The sequence below is a fragment of the Oncorhynchus masou genome, chromosome 29 (assembly GCF_036934945.1).
Source record: "Oncorhynchus masou masou isolate Uvic2021 chromosome 29, UVic_Omas_1.1, whole genome shotgun sequence".
Taxonomy (NCBI): domain Eukaryota; kingdom Metazoa; phylum Chordata; class Actinopteri; order Salmoniformes; family Salmonidae; genus Oncorhynchus; species Oncorhynchus masou.
Window position 1 is genome coordinate 39,583,199 of NC_088240.1, and position 27,248 is coordinate 39,610,446.

The 27,248-nt window shown below is 41.6% G+C and overlaps 1 protein-coding gene across 3 annotated transcripts in view; it reads right to left on the reverse strand.

Moving 5' to 3' along the window:
• Positions 1–23,842, reverse strand: part of LOC135519614 (sodium-driven chloride bicarbonate exchanger-like) — a 42,443-nt gene extending 18,601 nt beyond the window's left edge. Inside the window, exons 1-8 of one of the 3 annotated variants that reach the window (XM_064944854.1) lie at positions 23,562–23,656; positions 23,029–23,054; positions 19,310–19,336; positions 5,371–5,452; positions 3,731–3,874; positions 3,149–3,287; positions 1,624–1,784; positions 1,155–1,343 (exon numbers count right to left, since the gene is read on the reverse strand). In XM_064944854.1, the coding sequence (XP_064800926.1) occupies positions 1,155–1,343; positions 1,624–1,784; positions 3,149–3,287; positions 3,731–3,874; positions 5,371–5,407 (670 nt within the window). In that variant the 5' untranslated portion in view covers positions 5,408–5,452; positions 19,310–19,336; positions 23,029–23,054; positions 23,562–23,656. Of the gene's footprint in view, positions 1–1,154; positions 1,344–1,623; positions 1,785–3,148; positions 3,288–3,730; positions 3,875–5,370; positions 5,453–18,424; positions 18,611–19,309; positions 19,337–23,028; positions 23,055–23,561 lie in introns of those variants that run through there. The other 2 variants (XM_064944852.1, XM_064944853.1) reach the window with 2 other exon arrangements.
• Between the last annotated feature and the right edge of the window lie 3,406 nt (positions 23,843–27,248).

Below are 27,248 nucleotides of genomic sequence, written 5' to 3' on the forward strand. Positions count from 1 at the left end.
CATCTTCTACACTTGTTAGGCCTACACCCTGTCGCCATACTTTAATATAATCTGAAATTAATATATAGTCAATGTTAATGTCAATGATACGTTTAGCAGCTCTTTCAAGCAGCTCCTTCAACTTTATCTCCGTTGATAGCTACATCTAGACCCTTCCACCAATTTCTCATTGTGCTAGATAAAATACAATGTACGGCTCATATGATGTGAGTTATTGTATATATACTATACACTTTCTCGCTTGATGGACTACTACTGACCTCATTAACGTATCTGAAGTACAGAAAACACAACCTCTAACTATTACTGACGGAAACAACTTTGAGATTACCACCTTTACAAGTTATGTTTTAGGAAGTGCGAGCAGGAGAGAAAGGGTCTGTCAAGGTTTAAGAGTTGCCTGGGTCCGGGGCATCCTCTTTGTCCACGGGCTGGATATCAGTCTGGGTTCTGGGACCCTGTTTCTGTGGTCTGGGGCCTGGTTTTGAAGTGGCTGGAGGGGGGCGGGTGGTGGATGAGGTCGGGAGTGGAGAGGAGATGGAGGAGGAGACACACTGGGGACAACAGAGCGGCCATGGGGTGCAGGGTGTGACCTGCCTGTCACTCCTAGACCCCGCTGCCATAAACGAGCCCCAGAAGGAGGACTTAAAGGTAGAACAGAGTGATGGACCGCCTGCCAGACACACACACACATCCACCCACGTATACACACAAACAAACGCACACGCACGCACACACACGCACACAAGGAAACAAGAGAAGAGAGTCACACTGAGACACTGAAAAGAAGGTCATACATGGACAATGTAATGTAGAATGAGAAAAGCATCCACATGGGATGACTGAGAGGACTACTTACAACAAGATTACTTCCAGTTTCAATGTTTCTATGACCAGCAGTACAAAGTGAGGAGAACTGAAGAAAGTGCAGTCATCTTGAACCATTAATGTGCAGCAGTAGGGTTGCTGAATTCTGGGTAACTTTCCCAGAATCCCCAGGTTTTCCAGAAATCCTGGTTGGAGGATTCACGGATTCCCTGCTTATTCCCTCCTGATGCCAGGAATCTTCCAAACAAGATTTCTAGAAAACCTGGGAATTTTGGGAAGGTTAGAGGAATTCTGCAACACTAAGCAGAGGGATGCCTGTTACTGACCGTTCTTGTCCATGGAGTGGGGCTCGGACTGCTTCTTGCCAATGTCAGCGAAGGAGCGGACAATGGGGATGCGATTGGCCAACTTCTTCTGGTTCTGGTGATGGTGCGTTTTGAGGAGGGTCTCTCTCACCTTCCTCCTCACCTCGTCCCCCAGTGGACCTGTGGTCTCCTGCTGGTCCAACACCATGTCTGACAAACAGGACCACACAGTCAACAGCAACTAGGAAACCGTCCATTACATTCCGATTGCAATGTTTACAATTGAACAATGAAGATCATAGAACAGGGTCGTATTCACTAGGAACAGAACAGAAGCAAACGAGCCAAAACGGTGAGGGACCTAGCTGCAACTGTCCAATAAGAAATGCTGATTTTTGTTTCACGCAAATCCTTTTGCTACGGTATGCACTAAGGAATACGACAAAGGTGTACGGGGTAATTCCAGATGCCACTCTGTGCTCTACCGTACCTGCTACCTCCTCCACGGAGTTGGCCCTCATGTCGAGCAGCACGACGCCATTGAGGATGCAGCTGCGCAGCTCGAACAGGCTGTGCAGGGACAGCGTGGCCACGTAGGGCTTACTCCAGCGCTCCCCTCCATCCTCCACATCCTCCTCAAACTTCAGCCACCTGCATAAGGCACAAGTGATAGCACTCTTAGAAAAGAATGTGTGGTCTAGAACTGTAGAAAAGGGCTCTTGATTTTTCTCACACGTTTTCGCTAACTGTTCCTCTAATGGCACTTTTTTGTTAACCGTCTCTAAAATTGCAGGAGCCATAGAGATGTGTAGTGATCGCTACATTTCAGTCCTCAAATGGCGCCTCCCGTGTTATACAGGCTTTTGTGCACTAGAGATCTCTATACATCTCTATGATCTGAGCACACCTGCACCCAATTTCCCTTGGTAAATACCTGAGATCCTTTGCAAAAGGGTTCTTTGGCTGTCCCCATAGGAGAAGCCCTTGAAGAACCATTTTTTGGTTCCAGAGAGAACCCTTTCAACAGAGGGTTCTAAATGGAACCCAAAAGGATTCTACCTGCAACCAAAAAGGGTTCTCCTATGGTGACAGCTGAAGAACCCTTTTGGAACCCTTTTTTCTAAGAGTGCAGACCAGTAACACTGAGCCAAGGGACCAGGGGATAGATGACAGCCAGCTGTCTAGCCATCTGGAAGCCATGTGCTGATAGATCTCAGCTTACACTGATGTGGATACCAAGGACACATCAGACATTACCCAAAAGCCTACCCAAATGCATTTCAGCCCAGCTTGAACAAAAAAGGGAATCAGGTGCTCGACTGAGGGACTTGGTCATCCAGAAAAACATTTTTTTTTTAACCATAGGACAACAGGTGACTTTCCAGGTGACTTTCCCAAGACAATACAGAATAAGTGTCACTCTGTGTCTGCATAAACCTTTTTTTATTCACAGGACAACTGAACACCGTACACCGTGGCAGGGACAGACTAACTGAGTGACCAACTGACTGACTAACTGACAAGCTATGGCAAGGAAAGCTCTGTCAGTCAATATGTGACGTGACATTTGTGTCTAGATGCACTGTAGCACAGATAGCACTGCAGAACAGGATATTTCTCCAGCCCAGACATTATGCTTGTGTACTACAAGTAAACAAGCATTTCCTTTCGAGCTGGGCTCCCATGCATTGCTCATACAACAGTCTTATAATTAGAGCTTTATATAGCCCATCTCCAAGGTTACACAACAATCTCTCTTTATGTAACGTTAACTCTTTCAGGTAACAGTTGTTTAATGTTTCTGACATTAAGATATTGCAATAAGGAATAAATTATAGATCATAAATCATTTTATATATATATATATAACAATTTCATCACTTAGCATGATTAAAAAGCAACAGGTTAAAAAACAACCTATGGATTACGTTGGAGTTGACTAAAAGCGTTCAGTAATAACATGGACTTGTCCGTGATTGGCTGATGGGCCAGGGGTGAGTCATGTGACTCCCTACCTGGCGGTTTCCCTCCACTCTGCTTCCTCTCCGTCTTTCAGGCAGATCTCGTCCAGCTCAGTGAAGAGGTCATGGGGGATGTGTTCCTCGTCGTCATCCTCTGTGCCCAGAAGGAACTGCACTCTCTGGGATGGCGTGTCTGAAGCACAGGGTCCAGTAAGGTCATCACTTACAGTACTGTCTGCCATACACACCCCCTGACTACGGACCAAGGCAGGACGTTATGCACATACACTTTCGGGAACTTTGCACATTTGAACTTTTTCACTTTTGTAAAAATAAACATAGCTACTATTTTCATGGGTATATTTCATGAGTATATTTGATGAGTATACGTAGAGTTTTGAATTCAAATGTATATATCTCTTGCGATGTGTAGACAGAATCCCCTCTTTTGAAATGCATTATGCAGCCATATAGACGTAACATGTGATTGCAGAATCCTATCACTTATAAGATGATAGAAATATGATATACTGTAAGAACAGATGAGGAGGAAAATTGCATTATTCTACCCCAAGGTACCAGACACTTTGACTGCTGCTTTGAAATGTGCCAGCCAGCTAGAGTGGCAAGACTCACTGTATGTGGGAGACTCTCTTCCATCCTCCACTCCAGAGTCCCGCTCCCTGCTCCTCTTCCTGTGTCTATGTCCATGATGCCGATGCCTCCGATGGCTCTTCCTTCCCAGGGGGACATGTACCCCGATGTAGAGTGTCCTGTGACCTGGAGGCAGCCATCACAGAGAGAGAAATAAGATTTAGACAAAATAATGGAGGATAAGGTAAGAAGTACACAAGGAGATACATGATTACATTCAGAGAAGTTACTGACTCTGCCTGCTCCTTCTGTTTGTATATATCGGTCAACTTCCAACAGCAATATGCCCACAAAAAAATAAATGATGAGTTACAATTTACTCGACTTAGTTTGTTACTCAATACAGTACATACCGAGTAAGATACCAGCTTACACAGGGCTGTAAAAATGAAGCATTACCAAATAGAATGAATATACTGTGTCTTCTAATAATCTGCATTCATGCTTCTAAGGTCATGTCATTGGTATTTCATTGAGCGATACCTACCACTCATCTATTTGACATTAAAGAACTGGCATGTATGCAACCCCTTTTACTTATATCATTACTTTGTATTAGACTAAGTCTAAAAATACATCTCTGGGAATGTTCTTAGCTTCAACATCTGCCACGGAAGTAACATACCGGATTGGGTTCCCTTAAAACCCCCTTAAGAGCATCATCTGGTAGGATGAATAAATCATTTAATAAAAACTCACCTAAAAATAGTGAACAGATTTGACATGTAAGCTAATATTTGATATCAAACCGTTTTGATACTTATTTATATTCGATGTCATATTACTGTTAAACTGAGTTACATAAATGGCACCGTTGTCAAAGTAATACAGGAAAAGCAAACTATTGCGTGAAGTACACCAATTGCAAAGTATATTTTACCATCGATAAATGGTAAATATTTGACCGTGTGTGCATGAATATTGTAAAAGTAGTTAAAATATAAATACGTGTAATATTCTGTAATTGATGAGTCATCCACACTGGTCTCATCTGGAAACTCAAAACAAACCGTATGGTGTACACAACCAGAGCTGCAGATTGGGGAGGACGAGCAGGCAGAAGGGGTGGACCGTCACCCTGCTGATATCAGTGAGGCTGAATAGATGTGGTGCTGTGACAGTGTGAGGGTAATCCACCCTGACTCCAGCCTGCTCTCTCCTCAGGGAGAAACACAGCTTTGTGAGTGCTCCTTCAGGCCTGGGGCTACAGTCAGGCAGCTAGCAGCCTCTGCTGTTCAAACCAATCCCAGTTATCCCAGCCACGAACACTATGGTATCAGGACTAATCACTGCCTTCAGTGCTATGATGAATGCATGGCTGGAAATGAAGATGAAATAAATTGTAAGTAACGTCCTTGAAAGCTCCGCATAAATGGATCTGCAGACTCTTGATACTGTTACTGGAGCTCTGTGCTTTTGTGTGCTCAAGCAGCTCTTTCGTTGCCACCCTCTGTAGTCTCATGGGTACGGAGTCCATATTAGGACAGCCTCTGTCTCAGCAGGAGATGCCTCAGTCTAGAAAACAACCTATTCTCTGGATGCCATGTAGGTGGCCTTCGAGTCTTCCTTCCTCAAAACTGAATTAAGGCCTCAAGGCATTGTACTTCATAAAGTTGGTGTACCTTCGAGTTCCTCCTTTTCAAAGTTGGTTTTCAGCATGGACCGGGTTCCACCTCTGTCCACCACAGCCTCTTCATCATTTCTCTGTGAAGGACAGACAGAGTTCTGTCAGTATCTGTTGTTAGAGGATGATTGAAATGGTCAGAAATGGTCTGTCTTTGTTACTTTTCTATTCTCCACGCGTCATTATTCTAACGTTTTGTCAAATTTGCATGTGAATTTAGGCTACTGAATATCACTTAAAAAATCTTATCAAAGGTATATCTCTAGTCTAAACCATGGTATTAAGATAGCATGTCCTTGTGTTGATATTTACAGCAGAGTGCATTTTAATAGCGGTTGACCTTTTTTAAAATTTGTTTTTATTATTTAACCTTTACGTAACCAGGAAGAAACCCATTGAGACAAACAATCTCTTCTGTGTGCTTCCTCACTGAGCTCAGTGAATAAACACACGAACCACTTCATAAGGCGGTTTCCATGGCAACTAATAGCAAGTCTGCTCAAATAATCGAGAAAATACTGTAGCCTCTAAACCAGCCAAGCAGCCAATCAACAACTGAAACCTAAAGTGGTGTAGTAGTGAATGTGTGCATTGATTGACGGCAATTTTGTTCCATAAAGGGAACAATTGCAATGTTGAATCCATATAGTGATTACATAGTCATTATCTTCCTCAGGAGAATATATTTTCTTTAAAACAGACTCCATCCATAATACCCAGGAGTCTCGTTAGGCACAGTTGCTTTGAGGCGCAGTGAAGCAGACTGATCACAATGCGGTTAATCAGAACGGCACACCGCGCTCGTTGTCTCGGTGCTGCATCATGCACATGGTAGCCAGGTCACCTAGGCATTTCAATGTGGCCAACTCAATATCTACTAGAAAGTAAACAACAAAGCACTCAAGAGTTTATTACATGAGCGCGACTGGTGTATTCATTACCGTCAAATGTCGATGACGTACTTCCAGAGTAACAAGAAACATAAACGAGTACGTATGCTGCCCAAGTATTGGGCCAAGAGAAGGTTAAAACAGGGCAACATAACAGAGGGGCTACAGTATATAAGACATTTGTAAGAAGGAGGTTAACCTCAGAATACTTCATTAAAGACAGCTGGATAGTAAGGATCTGTGTATGTTTAGCAAAGCCCCAGTCTGAGAGAGCCTCTTCTAAAAACACTTACCAACAGAGAGAATAACCACTCAGTCCCATTGTGAATTAACTGTGATGCAGTTACTAAACACAATTTTTAACACATTTGGCACCTCACACACAATCCTGCATGGCAAGATGCCTCTGCTAGCCAAAATAATAGACGGAGGAAAGAGAGAGAGAGAGAGAGAGAGAGAGAGAGAGAGAGAGAGCGTTGTTGTCGTTTTGGGTACTGGGTGTCACGACATGACAAGGTGTTCACAAATCGAATTTCAAAAGATTTCCCCTTCGAAACCCTCGGAATTACAATCTCCAACTGAGCAGTCTTCATCCTGAACAGACATCGTCCAGATGTGATGTATTATTAATGTCTGTTACATACTTACATTGACAAAACTTCCACTCCCAAACATGACAGTGAAAATAAATCACAAGGTTGTGAGCAGGTGCAACAGCAATAAACAAGTGACTTATGCTTTGTCATTGTTATGACTTGGGTTATGGTCTCAGGATGGCTGTTGTAGTCCAAATGTTATGTTGCTTCTAGCAAACCATAAGAACCTATGAATAGCCGAGATGGTCAGGAAATCCAACAACCCAACAACTTCAAGCTGTCCCACCCCTGCTTGAGTGGAACACAAACCCTATAGTGTTCCATCTAAATTAGAGGTCGACCGATTAATCGGAATGGCCGATTAATTAGGGCCGTTTCAAGTTTTCATAACAATCGGAAATCGGTATTTTTGGCACCGATTTTGGCTAAATAATATATAGATATTTTTTTTACACCTTTATTTAATCTTTATTTAACTAGGCAAGTCAGTTAAGAACACATTCTTATTTTCAATGACGGCCTAGGAACGGTGGGTTAACTGCCTCGTTCAGTGCAGAATGACAGATTTTCACCTTGTCAGCTCGGGGGATTCAAACTTGCAACCTTACAGTTAACTAGTCCTTGTGCACTCCGCAAGGAGACTGCCTGTTACGCGAATGCAGTAAGCCAAGGTAAGTTGCTAGCTAGCATTAAACTTATCTTATAAAATCAATCAATCATAATCACTAGTTAACTACACATGGTTGATGATATTACTAGATATTATCTAGCGTGTCCTGCATTGCATATAATCTGACAAGCATACAAGTATCTGACTGAGCGGTGGTAGGCAGAAGCAGGCGCGTAAACATTCATTCAAACAGCACTTTCGTGCGTTTTGCCAGCAGCTCTTCATTGTGCGTCAAGCATTGCGCTGTTTATGACTTCAAGCCTATCAACTCCCGAGATGAGGCTGGTGTAACCGAAGGGAAATGGCTAGATAGTTAGCGCGCTAATGGCGTTTCAAACGTCACTCGCTCTGAGCCTGTGGTTGTTTCCCTTGCTCTTCATGGGTAACGCTGCTTCGAGGGTGGCTGTTGTCATTGTGTTGCTGGTTCGAGCCCAGGGAGGAGTGAGGAGAGGGATGGAAGCTATACGGTTACACTGGCAATACTAAAGTGCCTATAAGAACATCCAATAGTCAAAGGTTAATGAAATACAAATGGTATAGAGGGAAATAGTCCTATAATAACTACAACCTAAAACTTTTTACCTGGGAATATTGAAGACTCATGTTAAAAGGAACCACCAGCTTTCATATGTTCTCATGTTCTGAGCTAGGAACATATTGTACTTTTACTTTCTTCTCCAAAACTTTGTTTTTGCATTATTTAAACCAAATTGAACATGTTTCATTATTTATTTGAGGCTAAATTGATTTTATTGATGTATTATATTAAGTTAAAATAAGTGTTCATTCAGTATTGTTGTAATTATAATTATTACAAATACATTTTAAAAATCAGCCGATTAATCGGTAGCGGCTTTTTTTCGCCCCCCTCCAAGAATCGGTATCGGTATCGGCGCTGAAAAATCATAATCGGTCGACCTCTAATCTAAATGCAAGTACTTCTGCTTGTACTGTTGCTCTATCACGACCTGCTGTATCCCCAGACACAGAGCTGGCCTGACAAGGCCACTAAATCATCAGAGCTTTGCTCAAGCCTTCACAGTAGTTCACAGCTCTACGTTTTAACAAGCCTTGTTTAGTTCCTTCCAGTCACTTACTACGCTACTAAGTGCAATTGCTAATGTGTGCATGTGGCAGCTTGGAGGACATATGACCAGAACTTCTAGAAAATGGGGGAGGTTGGTACTGCAGGAAGAGGCAGGAACGTGCACGTCACCAGCCAACTCAGTGACGTCCGCAAGAGATACATATACTGCCTGTCTGCCGGCCTCAAGGGCACCTTTGAAGAGACAGCTGAGAGAGAGAGAGAGGACATATGAAGATATATTTCTTCAAACAGCTAGCAGGTGGAGCGAGTGAACTGTGGGAAGGCTAGTAATTGCAGCACTTCACTGATACTGCCCCCTACAAAGTGCTATTGGATGCTGTGTTTTCGTCCGTCTTGCTCGACGGGTCTACACTTTGATTGTTTTATCAGTATTGACTGTCAGCAACATACTGTAACATTGGATAGGCCTGCATACGTTTGAAGGATCCGGTAGTTTGTTGTGCCATATGCTCTACATTTGAGTCACCTCTCACACAGACACAGACACAGACACACACACACACACACACACACACACATAGGCTCACAGACATGAGAGCACGTCTTTCATAAGAAAAGCATTTTATGCCATAAAAATAAATGACTTTTAATCTGTATAAAACATAATCCAGCTCCTGCTTCTCTTGACATTAATACTATTATTCCAATCTCACCCTGTCCATGTGACCCAAAAAGCTGTCTTCTTATATTTAGTGGGGAAATGGGAAGAATCGAAAGCAACAGGACTACTATCCATGTCTCTGACCATAGGACCAGTAACAATACCCGGATAATGTTACATGGCGACGGAAGTGGAGCCGATATTGGGTGAAGGTTGTGCAATGTAACAGCAATATTTAGACTTAGGGATGCCACCCATTCGATAAAATACGGAACGGTTCCGTATTTCACTGAAAGAATACACGTTTTGTTTTCAAAATGATAGTTTCCAGGTTTGACCATGTTAATGGCCTAAGGCTCGTATTTCGGTGTGTTTATTATATTATATAATTAAGTCTATGATTTGATATTTGATAGAGCAGTCTGACTGAGCGGTGGTAGTCAGCAGCAGGCCCGTAAGCATTGATTCAAACAGCACTTTACTGCATTAAGTAATGCTTGAAGCACAGCGCTATTGACTTCAAACCTATCAACTCCCGAGATTAGCCTGGCAATACTATAGTTGTCAGCGTCGTGTGTATAGGTGGCAGGGAAGTCAGGCACAGGAGTCAAAATGGAGTGAAAATGGAGTCTTTTAATAATTGACCACGTAACATGCTCCATAACACTAAAATGTACAGACATAAACAAACATGGGTACGAGGACCCGGCGCGCACCTATACAACATAAAACTACACTGACAATAAAACCATCTCTGACAAAGACATGAGGGGAAACAGAGGGTTAAATACACAACAGGTAATGAGTGGGATTGAAAACAGGTGTGTGGGAAGACAAGATAAAACCAATGGAAAATGAGAAATGGATCAAAGATGGCTAGAAGACCGGTGACGTCGACCGCCGAGCACCGCCCGAACAAGGAGAGGCAACGACTTCGGAAGAAGTTGTGACAATAGTGCCTATAAGAACATCCAATAGTCAAAGGTATATGAAATACAAATGGTATAGAGAGAAATAGTTGACGTGTCATAATTTCTATAATAACTACAACCTAAAACTTCTTAACTGGGAATATTGAATACCCATGTTAAAAGGAACCACCAGCTTTCATATGTTCTCATGTTCTGAGCAAGGAACTTAAACGTTAGCTTTTTTTACATGGCACATATTGCACTTTTACTTTCTTCTCCAACACTGTGTTTTTGCATTATTTAACTAAACCAAATTGAACATGTTTCATTATTTATTTGAGACCAAATTGATTTTATTTATGTTTATATTAAGATCAAATAAATGTGTTCATTGTTCATTCAGTATTGTTGTAATTGTCATTATTACAAATATATATAAAAATAGTCCGATTAATGGGTATCGGCTTTTTCTGGTCCTCCAATAATCGGTATCGGCATTGAAAAATCATAGTCGGTCGACCTCTACTTCCCAGACTCAGGAATACCCTAGGGGTTTTTCAATCTCGTGAGATACTTTATTCCGTCTTATTCTAAAATAGCTTCATAGGATTGACGAAAGGGAGGAGGGGTCACAAAAAAATAGAGTGGAGTTAATAGTGTGAGGAAGCGTTTGTCAAGCTAAAGAAGCAATTGTGTCAGGCACCAGCATCGGGGTTGCCAAACCTAAAAGTACCTTTTACATTTTATACTAAAAAAACGATTAATGAGTGGGGGGGGGGACAGTGGCCTACCTGTGAACAGAAGTTATCATGTTTTGTTTTGTCTATAATTTAAAACATTTCATTCACCTGGTAAAGTAATGTTAGACAGAAAGAGAAAGCGTATAGTAGAGATTGTAGAGGGGACCAAGTGTTAAAGTGGAAAAGAAATGTACTGGGTGATGGTGATTGAGAGGGCTTCTGAGTTAAAGGGAACAGAGATGTAGATTAATTGGAAAGTAAAATGGTTTAAGATTTAGCAAAGTGAAAACTAATGAAATGTTTATTTTCTATTTTAGGAGAGGATGGGGACAGCCATCCCTATCACTCTCTTTGAAATGTTTCCCAATTGGGAGAACAGTTAGTGAAATTCTGCAGTTTTATAAAGTATAAACATACCTGATTCGGCCGTAGAGGGAGCTCCCAAATAAGTAAGGCACCAGCACACATGGGCACACAACCCACCAGTTATGAATATTTGTTATTGGTGTTAATACCGCGTTTGATGTATTGTGTGGGGTCTTTTTAATTTGGTTGTAAATTGGATACGCAGAATGATAAAAACTATTTGAAATGGTTTTAAATGGTTTCAGAAGTGCAGGGAAAGAAAAAACTTAATAGGGCTGACTGACCTCTGACCTCTGTTCTGACTTCCTGGTGAGACTTAATCACCCTAACTAGAAGGACTAACGACATTGGGTGAGATTAAAATGGGCTATGTAAACACTATATTTAGGAAGACATTTATAATCTAGCAATAGTCCTATGTGTGATTCAGAACACGAAGAAGAGAGAGAGAACGCTGCTCCTGAATGAGGGACACCTGTCTCTAGTCTATTTTACCATTACCTCATGGGATATAATTATTTCCTTAATGGAGTTATCAAGAGTTGTAATTCTAATTTGATTTTTTAATCTAATTTATTTATTTTTGATTTAACAGGAAGTGTTGTTTTTTTAAATTACCGGTCCCCTGGGCCCTTTGGTAAATGTGCAAATTTGTTTTCTTCACATGTCTGCCTATAAAAGGACAAAATATATTTTGGTTATGGTTGACAGTTACTCCAAAAAGTTTTTCCCACCTCAAGTGATATATGTGTCGTTTTTTCCACACCTCTAGATTTATATGAAGAAGTGTATTGCTGTTGTTGTTTGTTTGTTTTTGCCTTGCTTCAATAGCAAATCTCACCAGATTGGGTCTGCTGGATTGTTGGGATTTCTTCCTAAAGGTTAGCTCTCTAACATTCTGAGCCGGCGAAATTGCAGTGAGATCACCAAGATGATAGCGGAGTATAAGCCAATTTGGGGAAACATTGTTTTAACTGTGTGTTGTTATTCTCTTTGACATTTGTTTTAGAAATCTGTATTAAGAATATTGGTAGTAGTCATAATTTGTCACACAGTGAATCATTTGTCTGGATTTCCTGAATCAGAAATGCCCTAAACTAAACTGTTGTTCTGGTCTGGTGAAGGTAACCACAGATGGTGTCTAGATGCATGGAAGAGATATTTTGACCAAGAACAGTGTGAACCTCAACCCCCCTTTACCAGCTCAAGTAATGAAAAAATGATGCTCACTACGGGCCTGTTCTGCACCACTTCTACCGTGGGACCTGAGTCAGAGCCAGCAACCTGTACACAGAATCCAGTAGAAGATGTCAACTTCCTTTTCTCTCATGCCATTTCTCTCAGGAGTGCGACATGAGTCCACATGGAGTGAGCATGGAGAGAGATCCCGTCCAAAATTCTCTCATGTTGTTGGTGTACTGGTAGGAAAACGGACAAGACATAATGGACTGTAAAGAACAGTGGCGGCACAGGTGAAAGACATTATCAAAGGCCATCCACTTTGAACATGTGGCATTGGAAGGACGAACTGAAACACTATCTGAAGAAGAACGTGAAGAAATGCCAGAAGGATGAGTGCCGGGAGGGAGGGAGGGAGGGGGTCAACCGTGGCCGTAATTGATTTAGGCTTATCCAACATTGTTTATTTGGGGTATCAGGTTGATTGTGGAGGTCTACATACTGCAAAATGTATAGTAATTTAGACTAAGAATGCATTGAGATACCAATCTGTCAATACCACAAGTGATAAGAAAAGTTAATGCTGGAAATATAAGATGTCAATACTGTTTGTAAATTTACATTCTAACCGTGTTGATGTGTGCTAAGTTGAGGGTCTTGAATTTAAGTGATAGACTCAACATGAAGCACTGAACACTGTCATTCTAAATTTGTGTTGTATAAAATTGATAGTAGGGGTTTTGTTTTACCATGTTATCAGAATTATAATGTGTAATTCATAAGTATTTTCCCCTCATGGTAATGCTTGTTTGATGAAAATGCTTGGAAAGTAATTTTGTATCAGGTTGAGAGGGAGGACATGTTGTAGAAAATTACAAAATTAGTCATTCTATCCCGTGTTTTACTGCTTAAAGAATTGTTTCTTCTTATATGCTAGTGTTATTTTTCTAACCTGATACAAACTTGTCTTTGTGTGATTTAGTCATACGACTGGTGGTACAGCTAAGATCTGTTTGGGAGCGACCGCAGCATGTGAGACATCCTGTGCTTTTACGATCTGCTGGAAGTCAGCCATATAGCCCAAGGAAGGAGCACATTATGGTGTGAACTGTAACAAAACGCAGTTATACGGTTGAGCCCTTGTGCTATCAACCTTGGGCTATCTTAATCTGCACAGACAGAGATCCAACTATGTTCATTGAGCTTTCAACTCTGAACTATTCTTAGTAATGGTTGAATACTTCATTTTTGCAAATCTTATAATAAAATTGTTGTTTGAAATAATCTACAGTCTCTCCTCCTATAGAACTTCTACCACACTTCTCCTTAATTAACCACAGAAGTCCAAGGGCTGTTCAGGAGAACTAACGGTAATAACCTCATTACTGACAATGAGTTACTACTGGCTGATCAGGATGTACAAAACTCTAAACTGATAACACTTGTAATCAGAGGTGCAACTTTCACTGGGGATGGGAGGGTCATGTCCCCCCACCACCTACATTCTGAAATTGCATTTTTGTACCCCCAGGTTTTATCATTGCAATGTGATACAAAAAGTGGCAACGGTGTGCTTTGGGACCATGCGAGCGATCGTGTAGGCTGTTTGGAGTGATCAGCCGGCTGGATTTAGGTCCGCTCGGACACCACAGAGCGGGCTAACAGGCTGTGTGAAGACTAAGCTTCTGGAAGACTGGATGGACCAGCACGGGAGAGTTAAGCATAGTTCAATGCGCATGTGTTGCACTCTTATACCGAGTTGTAAAAGCAAGCAGAGCAAAAACTGGCTGATGTAGCTGGCAAGGTAACTGCTGTTTAAACTAAACTAGTGTTTATTCGCAGTGCTGAGCTAGTATTGTAACTGACATGTACTGTAATGTTAGCTAATGTCTTAGCCCCTCTCGACTGAGGTGAATGAATAAATTAGCTATGCTAGCTAGTAGCTGAAGTAACACCTGCCAGGTCAGCTCTAGCCTCTAGTTATCTGTCAGATAGTAATAATAGCCACCTCATATCGCTAACGAACAGCCTTTTTTCAGAAGTAAATACATTTGGCTACCTTTGATGTACCGTTAGAGGAAGAGCTGGCCAAAGCTGGCTAGCGTTAGCTATTATTTTTACCTCAATCTCACAAGACCTGGATCAAATGATGAAACCGTCAGTCAAACAATTTAATGTGAGTTTTATTAGTCAGTATGGCAATTTAACGTTATTGATCTGTCAGTTTCCCTAGCTAATTCCCTACTTTTCACACTGACATAGTAATAAACAGCTCTAACATTACAGGCTTCACTGTCATGGTGCACAGCAGAGGTCTGCGTGGACCGATTTCTTCATCCCACTCCCGCCCGCACCCGCTGGCTTTCTGTCTGACTCACCTGTTACCACAAAAACTGGTCCCAAACCCAACCGCAATCCCACAATGTTATTTTAGGCATATGTGACGCAGCTCACTTGCCAGCCAAGGTCCTAGCAATTTTGCGCCCTATAGGCAATATCAAAAGCACATAAATAACTTAAGAAATAAGTTAAATTACCAGAGATTCTCACATCGGCCTTATATTGTATTACTGGGCTACATCAGCCAATATGCTAGATGTAGTTTGAAGAGAGCAGAGTACTTAGATTTCCTTGGAAAGATAACTTCCCTGTGCTTCTTCGCCCTTGCATAGGCTATAGCATACGCTATTTAATTGACACGTACACCTGATCTCGCAGGTATGGCTACTGAACTGTAAGAAGCAAGAATGATGACAGCAACACTTGCTACATTTTGCATAGGACTACAGAATAAAGCCTACCTTTCAGGAGGAAGATTTGCAAGCAGAGACAAATAAATGGGTAATCAATACGCAACGCTCGCTTGGTAACACGTGTAATGCAGCCAGTCGTATATTCAAAACCGTTCATTGTGTATTCATTGTGTTTGTGGACATCCTTCACCACACAACCATTGATCCAAAATATGAGTATACTGTGAAATATAATGAGTCCATTGGTTTAATCGCCAAAACACAACATAATGATATCTTCTCAATTTAGTTATTTTAACATCGAGTTAATCCAATAGCAAAAAAAAGCTAAGATACATGTTTCAAAATTGAGCTTTGAATGTAGTATGCTACAGTACTGTAAATTGCGGGTCGTATGCTCATGAGGATGACAATCATACATCATCCACCGGTAATGTAATCTTGTATTGTATGTTATAGTATTGTCTTATGCTTATGTGTAGTGGTACTGTACGTGGCCCAGTTCACAAGAGCATGGCACGAGCAACACCAGATTTGTGGGTTTAATTCCCACTGGGGTCACATACCAAAATGTGTGGACTGTTGTCACTTTGGATACAGGTGTCTGCTACGTAAATGGCATACATTACAGTATTATAGTACTTTATTGTCCAATGCAATTTTAGTAAAGCAGATAGGTTTACCAAATGTTTAAGTCATCATCAATTAAGTGCAATCGGATGAACTAATAGTAAGATGTATTTTAACAAAAGAGAAGAGAATCATAGCAAAAGTAATGAGAGCATTGCGTGGTGAAAGGCAATTACTTTATAGGAACATATATTGCAATGTGAAACATGTATTTTCTAGATGATAAAGTGACTATGATTTTGTGTGTTGTACTTAGTCAACTGAACATGTGCTTAGAGTTTTGAAACCAGCCATTTCGACTTTCTGTTTTGAGTTTTTGTATTAAGAGTTGTGAAAATGTACCACATACTTGTGAACATTGGACCCAGTGACTGAAAAAAACGGCACTCAATAAACTGAAGCCAATTTAACAGGTTATATTAAATACACTTGAAATACATTCATAGAAATTGCTTAACATTTCTAAATAGAAGAGTTTGACCTAAAGCACCATGTACGCAGTACAAATATTTAGAAACATTGCCAAGAATTAGCATCTTGTACAGAACATGTACACTAAGAATGATGAAATCAGCTTTATTTTGATGCTGTTCACTAAGACGGTCGGAAACTCAGATGAAACCTACTCTTTTAGTGACAAAAATAAGTCGATATTTGTCTAAAGTATAAGCCAAACGAGTGGGGGAAAACCTTGCTGGCATCAAAAAGCTAAATTTAGCTTAGAATACAGCAGTACTGTACTTCTCTGATTCTTCAGTCAGCACTCTGCCCTCTCACACAAAACATACACTTGTGGGATGATGTCACGTGTGTGAATGGCTGGAGGGACAGTGTAATGACAAAAAAAAAAAGCACAAACCAAGTACTTTAGACCAGGGCCCAGTATTTCTTTTACTTTATGGTTTGTCTTGCCACATGTTTAACTGAAACCTGTTTCGGACATCAGAAGCTCTGATCCAGGACGTCTACGCACAGCTTACTGATGCTGAACCTTCTTGTAGAAGAAGGCGGCTCAGCGTCAGCAAGCCGCACGTCAACGCCCTGGACCAGAGCTAGGACACCAGGGCCTATTTGGATGCTGAAGGACACTGCTGTCCATCCACAGCTGCAGTGGCACACGGGTCAGACACCATGGCCAAGGCCCAGGGTGATAATCTGAATGCTAATACACAGGAGGGATCAAAGTCTGTGCAGTGCTACAGGATTAAAGTACAACACTGCACATTTTGTTTCGCGATACATTACATTAGCCTACATTAAAATGAGCCGTTACTGTATTCTGTTACTGCTTCCCGAAGTGTGTTTATGTTTTGTCGTGTATAGCCTTCTTTGCTGTCAGTAGGCCAATGCATATGTTGTGGTGCATGTAGAGAGTTAAAGTACCGTACAACTGTTTTAGGGTTCATCTAACTGTTCTCCAGAAGCAATGGCTTGTGACCTACTTTCACACTCTAGAACACCTCTCAATGTGGGGGGTTTCGGACTAACCTGATGGGCTATATCCAAAACTCCTAATGAGAATGACATAAGTGCATAGAAGCATGACATACTGTAGGAATGAGGAACGAGAGAGAAAAGACGACCAAAGGCTACAATACATGTCCTGAACAACAGTGGTGAAAATAGGGAGTGTGATGATGATGATGAATAGTGTTGGCCTAACTCACACTGTTTGAGTGGCGTGCGCTCAAAGCAAAGCCATCTTTTAAGAGCAGAGGACTGGAGGATTGCTGGGGGCAGCTAAAGTGATTTCATTGGACGAGGGGTCTGATCCCTGCATATGGCAATGGTCACTCTGGCAGCATCAGCACCAGGCCAGCAGCGTCATAATAATGACAACAACACTGTGCTCAGATGAGCTCAGCTTGGCATAGAACACAACTTACATAGTACAGCGAATACAGTCTTGTTCAACTTCTAATCACTTTTCCCCAACAAAGTTGGCACATCTCGAAGACTCAAGAAAGACATCCAAGGGACAGAGACCCAATAGGCTTTGTAATACAAAATTGCCTTTGCTGGTGCAGAGTAAACATGAGTGCACTTATCTCCTTTCCTGCATCCCAGGAATCAATGGCTGACACAGCAGGATAGGCTCTCTACTCTGTCTGTTCCCCTCTCTCCTCTCTCTTCTCTCTCCTCTCTCCACTCTCATCTCTCCTCTCTCCTTATTCCTCTCTCTTCTCTCCTTTCTCCTCTCTGCTCTCTCCTCATTCCTTTCTCTCTTCTCTCCTCTCTCTTCTCTGCCACCTGTCCTCTACTGTATCGCTCTCCTATCTCCTCCTATCTCTCAGAGTTAACATTGTACGCTTACATACAACGTTAACTCTGCCATTAAACTAAAGCCATTCAAATAGTGCGTCCTTGTGTTAAATTTGCCCTTTGACAGGTCATTAAAGAACAGGATACTGCATGCATGATGAAGTCAAGCTGTTTGACATTGAGGTGCACAGATATTTCCAGAAAGGCCATCAGCAGCACCAACAAACACCAGCATCAAACACACATCCTTTAACCTTAGATAACCTTAAGAACACCCGGAGAAACTCCCAAACACAGAGCAGAGAACAGAGCATACCTTTACAGAGTAAACAGAGCACAGGCATACCTTTAAAGAATAAAAGCGACTGTTAGGATCCAAGCCTCCAGCAGAATGCATGACCTTTCCCTTTCCTCTTGTAGTTAAGAGTGCTGCTGTGCCGAAGAGAGGAGGCTGAGCCGAGCTGAGCTCCGTAGCACCAGCGTGCCTCTGCTGCCGGGACAGGCACACACGCGGCTAAGCAATCTACCCTCTCAACATGCCAGGAACCGACTTACAAACGCACCACTCGCTGCCTCTGTTGATTCAGCCATTTATCCACCAATCCGGCATGAGATTACAGCAGTGACATCACTGGTGTCCAGCCTCTTATCTAAGAGGGAGCTAGCTGGTGCTAAGCCACTGTGTTTCCCTCTTTTGTATGGCTTTCAGTGTATAGCCCCTGTAGCAGCAGCTTGCCATCGCTGCACTGCTCCATACCGAACCGCAGAGCACAGAGCATCGCCTTGCGCCTCCCCTGGGGCTGCTTGGAGAGTTCCCAGTATCTGCAGCATGACCTGTCAGCTCAGCCACTCTGGCCTGACCTTGATCTCTCTCCCCTCTCTCTTTCTCTCTCTCTCTCTCTCTGTGCTGATTGGAGCTCAGGTAAGCCAAGGGGCAATACAAAAGATGGAAAGCCATCTCACCAATGTAGCCAACTAAAACCCTTCTGTGCAGTGTAGGGGCCAAACTTCATTATTGTAAATGCTGCATTGACTCCCAGTACCAGAACAATATTTGTCTGTGTATAACGGCCAGGATTGAACAAGGACAACACTGACACTGACAATGAAGGAATTCAATTGTTAAGGATTGATTCTATGAATCTATTGTAGTCACACTGGGATGTGCTTCGACAGAGAGACCAGTGAACATTTTCAAGCACTTTAAAAATAAATCAGAGGGTTAACTTACCACACTTCTGCGTCCAGGAGTTGACACCTGAAAAGACAATATTGTCATTATCAGCATTTTTTAGGCAAGCAAAAACATGGTATGAAACCTAACAACTTCAAAAGCAACTGAGTAACCTGTGCAAGACAGAAGCTGTCCTGCCTTCCAGAAGTCTTGCGCCTGCGGCCCAAATGGCACCCTATTCCCTAATCCATTTTGCAGAGCCCTGGTCAAAAGTAGTGCACTATAAAGTAATAGGATGTAGCGTTGGATGGTATCCAGATTTTATACCATCACACCGTTTCTGTACCATACCAGGGTGCACACAAGGGGCACTATAAAACGAATTAAACAAACATTTAGGAAACAGGGATCTTGATCCAGGAGGGGGTTGAATATCTCTGCTGTAACCAAGAAGCTTGATCTTTGACATGTAACCACTTAGCTAGCAAGTTAGCCAACCAAATGCATAGCTGGAGCCCTGAGCTGGATATAATTTACTTGACACATCTTAGATTTCTTATAGTTATACTTCATTTGTGGTTATAGGTAGTGGTGTAGCACGATACCCCCGCAGCCCCCGCGGTACTGAAAATCATACCGTCTGTATTTCAAAATACCCCGGTATGAACAGTATATCGCCCATGCCTAATAGGGTGTCATGTGGGATGCGGCCTAGTATTCAAAGAGGCTTTTGGAGGCAAAGATCTCCACAAATGCTTCACCTGTGGTTCATCAATCAAATCCGTTTGAGCCTTCGGGTCTTCTCAGCAGGGTTGTGAATTACTTTAGGCCAAATATTTGCTATGGAGGAGCCCGGCATATAGATAGCTTTGAGCAACTACCGGACTAGAACATAAATAAAGAATATCCAATATATATGATGATGATGCCTCTGAATATGAGTCTTATATATATGAATGTAATGAATGCAGCGAAGCCATGTGTGCATATTTCTTTACACTCCACTAACATGTTATGTAGAAAAGGAGGATGCTCTCATTACAGGTAACCGATGAAGACGCAGGCCCAGTGCAGTCAAAATGCTGTCTTTCCTGTGTTTTGTATCATATTGTAGAGCCGATGAACAGCTGATGAAACTAACACTGTAAAAGTGTGAAGGAATTTGATCAGTGTTCGCTGCTGGTTGGTTGAAAATACAATCTACACAGGACTTTCTGATTAGCAGAGGTGCGTTCAGTTCACTTGAACGCTCGCTACTTTGCGGTACGGTTTGTACTGAAAAACAAGTTTCCCCAAAACGTTCTTGTACATTCTTAAAGTGGAAAGTCTATTTAATAGACTTTGAGGTACGTTGGCTGATTGTTGGGTATGGCGAAGGTGTGGCTTGAAGCAATGAGTGACGTATTTAAAGGGAAATGGCCATGCTGACAGTGTTCCCCAACCCCCAACCCCTCGCTGTTTTTCAACTGGTCGTTCAGTACAGCACCGTTTCCATTCAATGTAATGTTCCAGAATGTAAAAACATACTGAACACAGCCCAGGTTTTGTATGGGTTGAGTTGTGGCTTGCCTGGTGACATCACCAGGCGGTATACTGTAAGTTAATATATAGAACAATAACAAAGATAGTTCAAAATCTTTCTGCCAATAACAGCTACTTTCAGATTACATATCCCTCCCCACTCAGACCAGGCAGTCCTAGTTTTTGAGAAATATTTTAATACCATTTTAATGAAAAACTATTAAAGTACGGTATTTAATTGTAACCCAGAAATGATTTGATTTTGAAATATTTGGACCTTGAAGCTGTCGTTTCCATAAATTGTTTGTATGTTCCTTATAACTGTTTTATGTCTCTCTTTTTGTTGTGGATTTTTCTGAACGCAAAGTAAATGTATGTGAACAACAGACAATCAAGTATACATAATCTAATCTAAATCAAATGACTGATGATTGAAGTGTGTGATAAGTGTGTGAGGTGATTGAAAATTAGCTCGTCAAATCACATTTTTGGGCACAGAGATTAGTCAGGAAAATAGTGCTGTAGGCAGAAGAGATAACTCATCATTGCACATGGCTCTCGACAACCCAGATAGCTTTCTGATTCACAACCATTCTAATTAATTGGGTATAACATAGGTACAAGATAGTGGTAAGCACAGGATCAGAACAGGCTCATCCACCTGTCAGTCACCACACCAGTCAATGCAGACAGAGGATTGTATTTTGGGGGTTATATAAAAAGCTGCTTTACTGTCAACAGCAAATGGATAATGAAAACAAATCTCTTCGGAAGTGATTATAGCAGCACAGATGCCGGTAGTGCATAAACATGTTTTGTTGTTAATTTAATCTGGACTAGTTTGCAAAATGTTCATTGCATCCTTCCTTCCAAATCAAGTCAAACATTACTTGTCACATGCTTTGTAAACAACAGGTGGAGACTACCAGCGAAATGCTTTCTTATGGGCCCTTCCCAACAATGCAGAGAGAAAGAAAATATAGCAACAATATCGAAGTAAAACACGTAATAATAAAAGTAATAATAAATACACAATGCGTAGCGATAACTTGGCTATATACCAGTACCGAGTGGATGTGTGGGGATATGAGGTAATTGAGGTAGATATGTAGATATAACTTGGAATAAAGTGACTAGTCAACAGGACAGATACTATACAGAAGCAGCAGTGTATGCGATGATTCAAAAAAAGTTTGTACAAAAAAGGGTCCATGCAGATAGTCTGGGTAGCTATTTGGTTAACTAATTAACTAACTACTTAGCAGTCTATTGTTGGTTTCGGACTTGGTGCATCGGTACCGTTTGCCGTGCGGTAGCAGAGCGGCGAACAGTCTATGAAAAGGGTGGCTGGAGTCTTTGACAATTTTTTAGGTCCGTCCTCTGATACAGCCTGGTATAGAGGTCCTGAATGGCAGGGCAGGGAGCTCGGGCCTGTCCTGGGCCATATGCACTGCCCTCTGTAGCACCTTGTGGTCGGATGCTAAGCAATTCCACAAGCACTCACAGACATGCTAAACTGAGGCTGACATCAGATGCCCGTACAGTTGCTGGATATTCCCTTAGGAAGCCCATCACCCCCCAATGCAGCCAAACCAAATACTGTCCCAGTTCTATGCAGTGCAAGATATAAGCAATAAACTATGCTACAAGTTATAACTATACACAAGTTGTAACTTTGCCCACAAGCAATTATTGAATACAATTTTCTGCCTGGTTACAGACACCCATGGTCCTGTGATCCCTGGTCAAAATTAGTGCACTGTGAAGAGAATAGACTGCCATTTGGGATGTATGCAACTTGTCTGATCACTTAACTCAAGGCTCTCTGATCGTTAGCAGGGCACTTGGCAGGCACCCTGAGACTATCCCCTAGGATATGATTATGCAACCTCATAGATCAATCAGGCTTATGAGTTCATAGGTTGCACTACTGTGTCTGTGAATCGGTGGATGTTCGTGTAAACATACTGTACAATCTATTTCCCCGGGTTCATATAAAGTACTACATGACCTTTGGTGCATGGGGTCACCACTGGTTATACCAAATTAAAATCAAATGTCATCTGCCAGAGAAGAAGCACTTACTAACTATAATTAGGAAATGAATGAAATGTGTATAGGCCTGCAATGGTGAGCTACACTCTTCAGTCACAGAAAGACTGCTTTTTTATACAGATTCAGTCATTTATTTATGAGCAATATGTTTATATTCATGTTTTATAACCCAGTGGTATAATTTGTGCTGTTTGACTCACCAAATCCTTGTGCAAGGAATTTCCTCCTAGAAGAAAACGAAGAATTCTGTTCTATTATATTCTACATGACACGAGTCTATAGACTATTGACGGAAAAGAGAACTATATCTAAATGCACTGATTTTATAATGAAAAAAGATGGAAGCCTATAATAGAATGTCTTCATAACATCAAATCAAAGCTGTCCAAAATATTTCCTTGACCAGAATTGCATTTCACATGTATGCATAGGTTAGAACGCTTGGTGTGTGAAAAGAATATGGCACATTTTATGCTACTGCAGGTGGTTGATATAACCACGGTAGCAGATGTTTATATAACATCTTTCCTGTTTATCTAATTGTGTCAATATCGCTGGTGATATCGCCTGTGACACTGTAGTACATTCCACATGCTACTTGTCATCATCTAAATCACTTTCACGGCCAAAATATCTGGATCATAACGATGCACGCGGGATGTAGTCAATGTGCGCCACAAAGAAAATAACGTCCGCTGAGAGCAGTACAATGGGGGGGTGAGTGGCTCCTTACCGTTGGCAGCAGCGGTTCCATTTGAGCTCCTTGGTCCTTGATGTCCATGTTCTGTTGCGTGAACAATAATGGATCCGTGTGTATGGAATGGTGGTAGTCAACTGTTCTTTTCACTATTTCTGTCAGGTCTGAAAAGTGCGGTGCAGAAAAACCACGAATTGACACGCTATGGTCACATGTTTAGCAGTCGTGAAGCCCTGCCAGATAATTATTCCTCACAGGGGCGCAGTTTATATTATATCCATGCTAACAAACCATGAGCATCCTTTTTGCTTTGTCGTGACGCGGCAGAATAGATTATCGGGGCCCTTCTCTTTTGCCCATGATGTTGGTAGGCTACCTTTTGAACGGATGATGCTGGTAAACTACCGTATCTCATTGAAGTGTTTGTAATTACAAAATGACAATTCTAATGAACAAGACAGATTCAAAACAGGAGACAAATTTACACAACTCTGACTCAAACTACAGTACTAGGCTAGAAACCAGAGCATATAATGTCATTTTAAATGTCCATGTCTTTCAAAAGTCAAGTTTATTTTAAGTGCATTCGTTTCATTTATTCAAATGTGTAATGGGTAGTGTATTAAGGATAGATGTGAATGCATGGCAGTAAATATGTGGCTGAGAAAAAAGTCCATCTCCACTTAACATATTCTGCCCACTCTTGGCTGGTCAATTGCAATGCTCAGGTCATAGGTCATGATAATGTCTCACTTTCCCTAGTCCCCTCCTCTAGACAGCAGCATGCCCTATTCCCACAACAACTGTTGCTTCTCCAAGCCCTGACAGACCATATTACAGTCCAACTCTGAACATTTCTCCATCTCACAACCAGCAGCTCCCCCTGTGCACTCGCTCGCTCACTCACCACAGAGATCAGGGCCCATCCTCATAAACTGTCTCAGATTAGGAGTGGATCTAAATGGATTAGGATCTCATGGACAGGCCTTGGAGGTTACCAAGATAGGACATCACACTACTCAGACTGGTCACACCTGACCATTACTAGGCCGTGCTCCCGTCATCCAAATTCAGAGTATGACTTGGCCTTGGTTCGAAAGCATGGCAGCAGCTCTCCTTTGACTCTCAGCATCAAAGGGGGAGCCCACGTTGCCCTCCATTAGGTTTCAGCTGTGCTCCAGTCACACTCTAAACAACACATCTCTTACGCCCGGTACCAGTCCCATGTCCTCAGAAAGTTCTCACCATCCACCTTAAACATCATCCCTCCTTTCCTCTGGGCACAATACCTGCTGCTAGGCATCATATAAAATATATCAAGTCATAGAATCGTTCAGTCAACTGGCAGAATTGATGCTGTTTTGACGGATTCATCTGAACTATTGTTCATTCGCATAAAGCATAGTTTTGGGAAAGTATTTGATGCCCTCTGGTGTATACAAATGGAACGGCATCAATGAGATACACAGATATTGTAGTAGTATTTGCATTTAGACCAGAATATTGGTCAATAATGATTGTGGAAAGTAATACTGCATTTGCGAATGCCTTGCATAGCTAAATAGTCTTCATATACCTAAATCATCATGACGTGCAGTACCAGTCAAAAGTTTGGACACACCTACTCATTCCAGGGTTTTTCTTTATTTTTACTATTTTCTACATTGTAGAATAATAGTGAAGACATCAAAACTGTGAAATAACACGTATGGAATCATGTAGTAACCAAAGAAGTGTTAAACAAATGAAAATATATTTTATATTTGCGATTCTTCAAAGTAGCCACCCTTTAGCTTGATGACAGCTTTGCACACTCTTGGCATTCTCTCAACCAGCTTCATGAGGTAGTCACCTGGAATGCATTTCAATGAACAGGTGTGCCTTGTTAAAAGTTCATTTGTGGAATTTCTTTACTTCTTCATGCGTTTCAGCCAATCAATGTGTTGTGACAAGTAGGGGTGGTATAAAGAAGATAGCCCTATTTGCTAAAAGGCCAAGTCTATTTTATGGCAAGAACAGCTTAAATAAGCAAAGAGAAATGACAGTCCATCATTACTTTGAGACATGAAGGTCAGTCAATCCGGAAATGTCAAGAACTTTGAAAGTTTCTTCAAGTGCCGTCGCAAAAACCATCAAGCGCTATGATGAAACTGTCTCTCTTGAGGACCGCCACAGGAAAGGAAGACCCAGAGTTGCCTCTGCTGCAGAGGATAAGTTCATTAGAGTTACCAGCCTCAGAAATTGCAGCTAAAATAAATGCATCAACTGTTCAGAGGAGACTGAGTGAATCAGGCCTTCATGGACGAATTGCAGCAAAGAAACAACTACTAAAGGACACCAATAGAAAGAAGAGACTTGCTTAGGCCAAGAAACACGAGCAATGGACATTAGACCGGTGGAAATCTGTCCTTTGGTCTGATGAGTCCAAATTTGAGATGTTTGGTTCCAACCACTGTGTCTTTGTGAGATGCAGAGTAGGTGAACGGATGATCTCCGCATGTGTGGTTCCCACCGTGAAGCATAGAGGATGAGGTGTGATGGTGTGGGGGTGCTTTGCTGCTGACACTGTCTGTGATTTATTTATAATTCAAGGCACACTTAACCAGCATGGCTACCACAGCATTCTGCAGGGATACACCATCCAATCTGGTTTGTGCTTAGTGGGACTATAATTTGTTTTTCAACAGAACAATGACCCAACACACCTCCAGGCTGTGTAAGGACTATTTGACCAATAAGGAGAGTGATGGAGTGCTGCATCAGATGACCTGGCCTCCACAATCACCTGACTTCAACACAATTGAGATGGTTTGGGATGAGTTGGACTGCAGAGTGAAGGAAAAGCACCCAACAAGTGCTCAGCTCATCTGGGAACTCCTTCAAGACTGTTGGAAAAGCCTTCCAGTTGAAGCTGGTTGAGAGAATAACAAGAGTGTGCAAAGCTGTCATCAGGTCAAAAGGTGGCTACTTTGAAGAATCTCAAATATAAAATATATTTTGATTTGTTTAACACTTTTTTGGTTACTACATGATTCCATATGTGTTATTTCATAGTGTTGTTGTCTTCACTATTATTCTACAATGTAGAAAATAGTAAAAATAAAGAAAAACCATTGAATGAGTAGGTGTGTCCAAACTTTTGACTGGTACTGCACATCATGATGATTTAGATATGTGAAGACTATTTAGCTATGCAAGGCATTCGCAAATGCACTATTACTTTCCACAATGTTGACTGGTAGTGAATGTTTGTATTGTCTACCTGAAAGACAATGAACAATAAAATACACAATGTGATTCCATATGTGTTATTTCATAGTGTTGTTGTCTTCACTATTATTCTACAATGTAGAAAATAGTAAAAATAAAGAAAAACCATTGAATGAGTAGGTGTGTCCAAACTTTTGACTGGTACTGCACATCATGATGATTTAGATATGTGAAGACTATTTAGCTATGCAAGGCATTCGCAAATGCACTATTACTTTCCACGATGTTGACTGGTAGTGAATGTTTGTATTGTCTACCTGAAAGACAATGAACAATAAAATACACAATGTAACATGTAATGGATCATGTTAGCCACAAGATGTCAGTGGTGCAGATACTGTATAGGCCTACAGGTCCTGAGTAACACGGGGAAGGGGGGGGGGCTCAGAACCCCCCGATTAGACATGAGCACCCCTAAATGCAACAAAAGTCCAACTTTAGGGGGGTCTCGAA